At 37.5% G+C, this 11,545-nt stretch overlaps 1 protein-coding gene across 1 annotated transcript; it reads left to right on the top strand.

Moving 5' to 3' along the window:
- Nucleotides 1-8,928: 8,928 nt before the first annotated feature.
- On the top strand, nucleotides 8,929-10,830 carry LOC127528010 (tigger transposable element-derived protein 6-like). The gene is made up of 2 exons (XM_051928554.1): nucleotides 8,929-9,007; nucleotides 9,488-10,830. The coding sequence occupies exons 1-2, from the start codon at nucleotides 8,929-8,931 to the stop codon at nucleotides 10,828-10,830; spliced, it is 1,422 nt and encodes a 473-aa protein (XP_051784514.1).
- The last annotated feature ends 715 nt before the right edge of the window (nucleotides 10,831-11,545 follow it).

Consider the following 11,545-nt stretch of genomic DNA (forward strand, 5'->3'; position numbering starts at 1 on the left):
GGTTGCGCATGGCGCAGCAAGCATCTTGCGGGAGGCAGGAACAATCTCTGGACGAGGCGCCAGTTCGTCACTATCACTGCGCTACTGTGTTCCCATGTTTAATAACATGCTTTAACTCCTATCATCATGAAAATGATATCAAGTATACATCTCAGTATTTTAATTATTCAGAAAGCTGCAATATCACAAATGTAATAGATTCTGAGTCCTGTCGGAGGAAGAGAAAGCCCATTTAAGAAGCACGTAGTGATTCACACACATAGAGCACATAGAAGAACACATACAAAACAAACCATTTAATGTGCTACTTTAGTTATGATGGCATTTGAGAAACTATTAAATTAAACAATTTAAAGATGAAGTTTATGATGTTCTACTTTAATGACAAAATAAACTACGTGATTAAAGTGGAAAGTTCGAAATTAAAGTTGACATTGAGCTTTTTTCTCACTGTGTCTCTGTACCCTAATAAGCTTTCATATGACACTCAGACGGTGGGCTATGACTCACCTTTTCATGGAGACTTTGATATCTGACAGCTTCCTTTTTATTTCGGGCACTGTGCGATTTTGTGATCTTGTAGCTTTTGAGTTTCTCCGACACTGTCACTCGATCAACTTCCTTTTGTTGTTTATACCACTGTTTAAACCAACAAATAGTAAGTTTTTCCTTGCCTCCACTTTGTATTTGCTGAAATTCTTCTTTTTCCTCCATGCTTTTGCCATTGCCTTTTCACTGAACACTGAGCTTAAAGGCTATTTATATTGATTTGCATATTCAGAGAGGCATAATTCAGGGAGGAGTCGGGTTAGGACAGCAGTTATGTACATTACTTTTCACGCTGACCGGGATTTATGGAGGAAGAATGTGGAAGTTGGCGTTCGCACAGATTTATGCATGCACACATTTCCGCTTTTGTCCTTACGCCATATTTTAGTGTGAATTCTACACACAGCGTTATGCATGAGGCCACAGATTATGACTAGCCTTAGAAAGGAATATCAAAAAAAGTACTGTCCTGAGCTCTGTCTGATTATTTTTTTACTTTTTGATCCATAGATTTGCATGAGGCAATATAGAGCAATTAACTTTTGGACCTTGAGAAAGTAGCCAAAATATTCTGGTCTGTATCATAATCTATATATGCAAAATGCAAAGTTGAGTAATTGACTCACTCACTCAACTCACTCATTGACAAAAACACTGTTTGGTTAAAAAGCTGAGATTTGGCAGGATGGCACATCTGGGTATCCACTAAAAATGGCATTTCAATATATTAATTTTTAGGGTAAAACCCCTTACAGTAGAAAAACTAAATACCCCAAAATCTCAAACTATTTGTCTGATTTGATTGAAATTTAGTGACATTATAGAAAAAAGAAAATTAGCCAGTCTCCATGTTTGTGTTTGTTGTTAATTGTCAATAATAATGCTATTTTAAGGCACCGCATCTTTTTTTCCACTCAGTGCTGAACAGTGTGACTGCCAGTTGAACGCTGCCAGCACAGCAGTGCCATTCACCAATAGCATAGACAGACTGAATTAACAGAGGTGTTGTGACTAGGGATAGAGAGAGGATGATATGTGGCATGAGCTCTGAAGAGGAAGAAGAAAGGTTCACATAAGCTGAACTAAGATGTGGTTAGCAAGCACGTTATACACATCGAGTCCAGCTGTCAGTTTGTGATAGATAGATTTTATTTGTCCCAAAGGGGAAATTAAAACTTTATAGAACCTCAAGAACAAATATCTGGTTTGAATAAGAGAGCTGCTGCTGTCCGTCACAGGTTTGTGGTCAGACTTGCTCAGTTTTGCTGCAGATTTACATTTAAAGGCACATTTAAATACAAGAGGAGTTGAATTCCTTGTGCATTGGCCCGCTCCTGTCATCTGCTTCTCTGGCAGATCTTACACACTATCACTCAGGCTATTCATGGAACCACATGGCCTCTATGTTAGATTCCCTTTTATTTTTAGTACTATACCTACATTTACCTCCTTATCACTTGCTGGTCACATTGGTTTTCATATTATTGATATACTGACAAAGTACAATTCTTTCTCAGATCTTGGCGTGCATGCTGAACATGTGGGAGTGAATTGCTGAACAACACCTTGAGCTTAACTTCCCCAAAACAGATTTTCTTTGCATTCTAGATAATTTTCCTCTCTACTGTGCCTTCTCATTAATCTTGGGGGCAACATCTGTGAAGCTCTCCAAGACCAACAGTCATTGTGTCCACATGCTTAAACTGCACTACAAAATATAGCAGTAGCTCCTTTCACAGCATGCTGTCCATAGATTGACAGTACTAAAATTGCCTAACAGCTGTTGTGTGATCATTGCCGAAGGCTTTGACAAATACTAATAGTGCTGCTAAAAACTCTAAAAGACTTTTAGAGAAATTACCATTATATACAATTATATTAAGAGTTTCAGGATTCTACTACCTTCTCATCTGCTTATGTAGTTTTAGAAGTGGAGAATAGTTGAGTGCTGAAAACAATGATTGTATGATTGTGTAATTAACAAAATTACAATCACTGGTAATGCTAAATAATTTATTGTACAGGCCAAAATTAATAATGTTAAAACAGAATGGTTGTTCTTTTTTTAGTTTTTGCAGGAAAAAAATATAGAATGTGACATATTTGGTAGCAAAACATGTCAAGGATATGCACTGATTTTTGTTTTAGAATTTTCATGATAATAATAATACATTATATAAATAATTTTGTTTCTTAATATGTTAGTAAGAACTGCAGTCCCCTCAAGGGTTAATTCCTGCCTGCCACCATCTAAGAAATTCAATGAATAACAGCATTGGGAGTACATGTAATAAAGAACGCAGTGTATAACCTGTTTGGTTTAAAGTGTTTGCCCAATGAAGAATGTTATTACATTAATTTTTTTGACAGTTGATCTGATTTACATTTATATAAATATTTGACTTCTTATTTATGTTTGCTCTCATTATAAGCATGCAAAATAATATACAGGAGGAAGCAGTACAACAGTCTGTAAAGAAATAAATGCAATAATAAGTAGATATATGTTATGGAAGTGTATTAGGGCCACGGTGAAAAAAAAATACGGACACAGTTAAGAAAAAAAAACTAAATGTCGAGATTAAAGTCGACAATGTTGACTTTATTCTCGACATTTCCACTTTATTCTTGCCATTTACGTCGAGATTAAAGTCGACATTTTCACTTTATTCTCGACATTTCCACTTTATTATTGCCATTTATGTCGAGATTAAAGTCAACATTTCCAGTTTATTCTCGTAGTTTATTTTGTCATTAAAGTAAAATGTCGTAAATTAAACTTCATCTTAAAATAAATATTTAATTTACTACATTTTCTCAAACCCCGTCATAAGTTATGTAGCACATTAAGTGCTTTGTGTTAAATGTTCCCTGACCCAGTTATTAATCACTACGTGCTTCTTAAACTGACTTCTTCTTGCATTGAGGAAGCGCAGGCAGCGATCGCCGCACAGAATACATTCACTTCATGATATTTCTGCACTCTGAACATTCAGAATGCTAAGATAAATACTTGATATCATTTTCATTGTGTTAAGCTCGGGGAACGCTTAACACAAAGCATTTCATGCGCTACATAATTTATGATGGGTTTTGGGAAGATCTACTAAATTAAATATTCATTTTAAGATGAAGTTTAGTTTACAATGTTCTACTTTAATGACAAACTACGAGAATAAAGTTAACATGTCGACTTTAATCTCGACGTAAATGGCGAGAATAAAGTGGAAATGTCGAGAATAAAGTCTACATGTCGACTTTAATGTCAACATTTAGTTTTTTTTTTTTCTTCACTGTGTCCGTATTTTTTGTTTTCACTGTGGCCCTAATACGCTTCTGTAATATGTTGTACAGCATTCCTTGAGTTTTGTCTTGAATGTTGTTGTTAAGTAATGTCCTGGTTTACAAGAGACATTTGTAAGCTTTGGTCATCAGTGATTTCAAAAACAGCCAGCCATCACTGCTGATAAAGATTATTGAGAAAGACACAAAAATCTGAAAGAAAATATGTAGCAACTGTTTTATAATATGTAATTTTAATTTTCTTAATACAGAACATTAAAATATCATTCTACTAAACCAAACATATAATAGTAATATAACAGATTCAATCATTCATTTTGACATAAATGTATAGGAAAGAAATTTAAAATTGAAATACAAAGAGAAAAAAAGTAAAATTCATATGGACTAACTCTAAGCCAGCTGCCACTGAGATGGATAAGATTGTTCTACGGTATTGTACGGGAGGCAGGTAGGCATGAGCTGCAGCTGGCACAGTTCATTGTAAGAGATGAGTATGTTCAGTGTTGCTCCAGCATAACCAAAAAAAAAAATTCCTTTTCAGTATGAGAGTCATGTGTACAGTTGCATGCTGTGTGCTACCCTGCTTCACTAGAAGCTATTTTATTTGATAGGGCAATTGTTTCCATGAATGCAACTCTCAATATCACCAATATGAAGAAGCTAATAAATATCATTTAATGATGTTTATTAATATTAATTAATATTTAATGCTAAGTTTCTCTCTCACTCTCTCTCTCTCTCCCCTATTACCCCTTTGTTGGATGGTGTTTGGAGCCAGACTGGTTGAGAAAGCATGCTGATTTTTTTCATTAGGAACTATATATAAAGTAAAATTGAGAAAGACAACATCGCCTTGAAGTTATCACATAAATTAAATTGTATTAAAATAAGCACTTCTAATGTGGTAAATTAAATTGAAAATGCTCATATTACATTTAGTGAATCATGTGACTCCTTTTCCTTTATTTCCAATTAATTGTCCATCCATCCATCCATTATCCAACCCGCTATATCCTAACTACAGTCAGCTGGAGCCAATCCCAGCCAACACAAGGCGCAAGGCAGGAAACAAACCCCGGGCAGGATGCCAGCCCACCGCAGGGTGCGCACACACACACACCAAGCACACACTAGGGACAATTTAGAATCGCCAATGCATCTAACCTGCATGTCTTTGGACTGTGGGAGGAAACCAGAGCACCTGGAAGAAACCCACGCAGACACGGGGAGAACATGCAAACTCCATGTAGGGAGGACCCGGGAAGCAAACCCGCGTCTTCTAACTGCGAGGCAGCAGCGCTATCCACTGCGCCACTGTGCCACCCCCAATTAATTGTGATATATGTTTTTACATAAGATAAACAGTTCAATGAAATATAATTAACTTTTATTTTAGTATACATTTGTTTCAACTCACAATTTATTATTGTGATGTTCAAATACTCTGAAGGTGTGCAAGGCAATAAAATCTGTTTTTACTGTATATTAAAGTGGAAGGAGAATAGCATCTAAGACTTAAACATCATATAAAGATGATTTTTGCATTTGATGTGCTGTTTTGATTCATGAACAATGACAGACACAAAGCAGAAATAAAGTTTTTAAAATCTGTTAAATGTAATTTTACAGTAAAATATACATGCTCAGACAGAATCTTTATTTAATGTGCTAGAGCCTTTCTAAATTTGCATTGGTGCCACATAGAGCTGTCTGTAGTATTTTTGCTGCTCAAGATGAGGTGTCAATGGTGACCCGCCAATCTTTAAACCCTTTTATGAAACTTTCATTTTTGTGCTTTTTCTACCAAATATTAAAATATTACCAGTAATAATGTTTATTGTAAATTAACAAAAAATTTAAGTACAAATCATAACTGAAATTCAAAATAGTTGTTTTCATGCCTTCATTTTTGGAAACTTGGAAACAATTTCTTTGCAGTCTATTGTTTTGGATGACTTATGCACCACTGATAATCTTGCTAAACTAACAAGAGTTTCTTGGGTCACTGAGTTCCAGAGGTGGTGTTCATTAATTGTAATTTGGAGAGGTTCAGCACTGGTTGAAGATATTGGTAAAGTAAAAAGAATACAAAGAGCAATCTACAAATTTGAGAAACTATACTAGAGTTAATTTTCACATAAGAAATTTAGAACTTTTTGACACACTTGAGGGAATACTTATACGTAGAAATACCTTTTGATTCATTGTACAGTTTAAAGGTATCTGTATCTTTTGAAGATTTTTGTTTGTCATCAATTTTTCTTTTTTCAAAATCAGGAAGTTGCATGGGCTCTGAAGTTTTACTGTGTAAGTTGTGGATATTACATAAAAAGCCAAATGTTGAAACAATCTAATGCAATTTAGTAATCTTTAATCAGTCAAGTTAATAGCCATATTTAAGATACTGAAATAAAACTCTACTTTGAATTTCTCTTTTGGGTCATTAATTGGCTCATCTCTTGTTTCATAGTGAAAATTTCTATGGTTTCTTCACACTGGCTCTTGCTCAACAATTGAGTAGCAAATTAATCTTTTCAGCAAGTTCACAAGCATGTACTAATGTTTTCTCAAATTCAGTATCACTACTACAGCTACAACTACTAGTACGCACTTAGCAAAACACTATTCACACATCTCAGTGTATCAGCCCAGTCTTCAATGTGAACACACCAGTCTCATTTGACATGTCGGTGATTAATTAGAACTCAGTGGGCTAATGCAGAAAATCACACATTCCCCCACTGAAGGACAGGTGGCATAGTCAGCAGGATTTATGCGAGAGTCAATTGCAGAACCGGAAAAGCTGGGAGAAATTGTGCAGTAGCTGGCAACCCAAGTTAACCAACTGCAAGTTCAGCAAGCAGTGTTGCTTGATGCTGAGGGGTGTTGGGAGGATACTGACGTTCACCAATTAGGAAGTAGGCAAAGTCCTGCACAATTACTATTCTGTTGTGCTGATGGGCAAACATATCTACAGTAATCCCTCGCTATATTGTGATTCGACTTTCGCGGCTTCACTCTATCGCGGATTTTATATGTAAGCATATTTAAATATATATTGTGGATTTTTCGCTGGTTCGTGGGTTTCAGTGGGTCTTTTAATTTCTGGTACATGCTTCCTCAGTTGGTTTGCCCAGTTGATTTCATACAAGGGACGCTATTGGCAGATGGCTGAGAAGCTACCCAACCAGAGCGCGTATTACATATTAAATAAAACTCCTCAAATATATTGTGAGCACAGGGGCTGTTCGCACCCCTAGAGGATACGGCCGCTCCCCAAAAAACGCTGAAAGACTACCTTCACATTACTCCCTTCCTTGCTGGGCTTACTTGTGGTTACTTTGTTGTGCGATATGCTTCCCGCACGGTGCTTTGTATACTTAAAAAATCAAACAGCACGTATTGATTTTTGATTGTTTGCTTCTCTCTCTCTCTCTCTCTTGCTCTGACATTCTCTGCTCCTGACGGAGGGGGTGTAAGCAGGGGGGCTGTTCGCACACCTACAGGATACGGACGCTCATCTGAAAATGCTGAAAGATTACCTTCAAGTTGCTCCCTTCCTTGCAGCTGCTTTGTCAAGCGACATGCTTCCCGCATGGTGCTTCGCATACTTAAAAGCTCAAACAGCCCTATTGATTTTTAATTGTTTGCTTCTCTCTGTCTCTCTGACATTCTTTGCTCCTGACGCACACTCCTTTGAAGAGGAAGATATCTTTGCATTCTTTTAATTGTGAGATGGAACTGTCATCTCTGTCTTGTCATGAAGCACGTTTAAACTTTTGAAAAAGAGACAAATGTTTGTTTGCACTGTTTGAATAAAGTTCCTGTCTCTCTACAGCCTCCTGTGTTTCTGTGCAAATCTGTGACCCAAGCATGACAATATAAAAATAACCATATAAACATATGGTTTCTACTTCGCGGATTTTCACCTTTCGCGGGGGGTTCTGGAACGCAACCCCCGCGATCGAATAGGGATTACTGTATTAATATTTGAGCATACCACCACCCATCAACAGTGGCTGCAGCATGAATGGGTGCATGTCCTTGCTCCCTTCCTTACCGGAGAAGCTCAATGAGCTTACTGTGATTTAGTGAGTGCCTGGTGAAGGCCAAAACCAGTGGGGCAAGTTGGTCCGCTGATTGTGCCTGGGGGAACACACCACTGGCCGAGTGGTTGAGATGGTCACTTTTTGATACACACCCTATCAAACTACCTGAGAAGACAATCCTGTGCAGACATGGAGGGGGGGTCTGTGGAAATCATTGAATGGCACTGCACTGCCAGCCAAACTGAGCGACCAGGGAAGTGGCACCAAATCAGACCTTAACAAAGGCTTCTTTTGGTCTTCATAAAATTTATAAAACATCAGTAAATAAGTTATTTATCTCTGTGCAGAGGCATATTGACATAATGGTAAAACTACTTGTTACAGTAATAAGAGTATAAAGGATTCACAGGTCTTCTTAAAATTGTGAATATACTATATAGTAATAGATTGTAAGAATATAAACAATTGTTCAAACATGTGTACTGTATGTTCATCACCCTTGTGGGTGATTACAGTAAACATTGATTTTGTTAATAAATTGGTTATTCTTTAGGACTATTGTGCCACTTATTTTCTACAGACTGTTTCATTTTGATGGGTGAGTTTTATGTTTTCTAGCAGTGCCTTAGTCAGTGCTTCATGTGAGATACATATTTGCTCTATGTGTGTGCAATTCTAACCTAATTCTGTAGTTTTGAAGGCTGTATGTGGTGATTTTGAGCTAGTAGTGAGTTTCCCTTGTGTTTTTAAGGTTTTGGGATTTAACAGACGCTTTTATCCAAAGAGATTTACAAAAGAGGTAAACAATAGTGTACCATTAGGCTAGGGCCTGTTTGTTCAGCAAATATAATAGGACAGGTAATAAAACTTGATTGCCACAAGTGAAAAGATGTAATAACTCGTACATTTACAATTATTTACAATCATATACAGTCGATTCTGCTTAATCGGGACACCAGTTAATTGGGGCAGCCATTTATTTGGGCCAAATTGTAAAGAACAAATCCGGACAGTGTAATCGTACATGTTTTCCGTTCAGCTATTTGGGCCACCATTCCGCTTATTCGGGACAGGAGTCACTGGCTGTTTTAAAGCCGAGATGGGTAAGATGAAAATGAAAGAGCTCAGTTCAAAGTAAATTTTCCAAGAATCGCACAAAGATAAGATAAGGAGTCCCGTTAAGCAAGCCATTCGGGGATACCTGCGAGGAGCAAGAGAAGGGTTGAGCCAGTGTTATCTTTAGGTGCTTCTTGGTCATTTGCTTCAGGAGCTCTGAAAGTCGTGTTTGAAACGTGAAGTGGTGCTGAAGACATTTTGTACACTGAACTTCAACACCGCCTTTTTGGTAAGTGATAATAAGCAGTAATTTTTTTACCACTTGTTTTAAATTTTTTGAGTCGTGTAAGTCGCCTGAAAAATTACGAATTCCATGACGGTTGATAGAATTCTTTTCTTATTTTCATTCATGATAGGGTGCTTCTGTTAGGATGCCATGGAAAGGCCTAACGCTCTCCAATAAAATTGACTTGCTTGATAAAATCAAATACCAAACGCCTAACACAAGCATCCGTATGCTGGAGAAGATAACGGGCGTTCGAAATCAACAATTTCGCGTGTTCTAAAGAGCGAGCAGAAATTGAGAGGTGAATGGGCATTGCGAGAAAATGCACAGGGAACATCCCATAAACGGAAGCGTGAAGGCAAGGAAGCGGAAGTTGAGGATGCTCTCAATCAGTGGTTCGCTAAAGTGACTACACATGACGTAGCTGCACGAGGCGTGCATATCAGTGGGCCTATTCTGAAAGCGAAGGCGGAGGATTTAGCTAAAAAGTTGGGTCATGACGAATTTAAGGCAACAGATGGATGGTTGTCTAGATGGAAATCTAGGCATGAAATTAAGTTCAAGAAAGCACATGGCGAAAAAGGCAGTGCTGATGCTGACGGCGTTGAAAAGTGGAAGTCCAGTAAATTACCCGAGTTGCTTAAGCAGTTTTGTGCAGATGACATTTACAATGCCGATGAAACTGGCCTGTATTATCGTGCAACACCTGACGGTTCACTGTGCTACAAACATGAAACTCTAGTGGGTTCCAAGAAAGAAATGGATCGCATAACTGTCTTATGCTGTTCTAACATGTCAGGAAGTGATAAAAGGAAACTGTTAGTGATAGGTCAAAGCGCTAAGCCTCGATGCTTTAAGGGGCTTAGAATGGATGGATTGCCAGTTCTGTACCATGCAAACAAAAATGCATGGATGACTTCTGAAATTTTTTCGAAGTGGTTGTCAGAATGGGATGTGGAATTGCAACGCAAGTCGAAAAAAATTTTGTTGCTTCTTGATAATTGTGCAGCTCACCCTCACTTAGATTCTTTGAAAAACATTCAGTTGGAATTTCTGCCTCCTAACACCACATCCATCCTGGAACCAATGGATATGGGAATCATAAAAAATTTGAAAACTTTGCATCGAGGCAAATTGGTGAGCTACATTCTGGAAGCAATCGAAGAAAATCTGCTGCAAGAAAGTTCAACAGTTACGGATGTTAGTGGGAAGATTAACATATTGCAGGCAATACAATTTGTTGCTGACAGTTGGCGAGAAATAAGCCAGAGCACTCTCCAAAACTGTTTTGCCCATCACGGTTGGAAGAACTCTGAGCAGTCGGAGACAAGAACTGACAGCAACTATGTTGATGAAACGACTTTGCAGGTGCAAAGTGTGGAAAATTATGAGGAATTTATCAGCATTGATGACAACATCGAGTGTTACAATGAAAATGAAGATTGTGACGATGTGATCGTCGAGGAAATTGCTGTGAAACGTGAAGAGACAACAGATAACCAAGAAACTGACAAAGCCAATGCGCATGAAGAAATTGAGCAAATGACTCATTGCGATGCCAGGAAATTTATCGCTGGATTGTGATTGTATTTCATGCAGACAGGCAACGAGGGCAGTGTTTTATCTGCATTAGATGCATGCGCTGATTTTGTGCAATGCCTGTCCATAAAGAGAACAAGACAAAGCAAAATCGATGGCTTTCTTAATAAACAGGATTAACTATCAGTAACCACATGTATGAATCAATTTACTACCTTTCTCTTGTTATTTGGATAGAAGGGAATATTATAATGGATGGATGACAAATTTGTCAAGTAATTTTTAAGAGAATAAATGGCATATTTATGGTATGCAACATACAGTATATTCAAACGTACGTAACGTCTTTCTATTAGAAAATTTTACCTTTTTTTGCGAACTTCGCATAATTGGGCCAGCCGCTTAATTGGGGCAAAACGTCTCCATCCAGATGTGTCCCGCTTAAGCGGAATTGACTGTATTAAAATCAATAAAGCACAGCTGTCAGCATTTAAGCACAACCAAACTTAACTGTTAACACATTGGTCTAAAGCTGCAAACAACCAATGTTGAAACAATAATGTCATTTACAAACCAAACATTAAGCTGCTTAATGCCAAATGTGTATAACCAAGCCAGCTTTCTTTGGTTTAGAAAAAATAGTTGCAGTTGTATTCAATACGTCAATTAATAAATGTCTATGCACAGCTCAGTTAAGTTTTTCCTGATCGTGAACACACAAAAACCGATACGTGACGCACAATTACAGAAACCATTTACT

Source organism: Erpetoichthys calabaricus, chromosome 5, assembly GCF_900747795.2.
Source record: "Erpetoichthys calabaricus chromosome 5, fErpCal1.3, whole genome shotgun sequence".
Taxonomy (NCBI): Eukaryota; Metazoa; Chordata; class Cladistia; order Polypteriformes; family Polypteridae; genus Erpetoichthys; species Erpetoichthys calabaricus.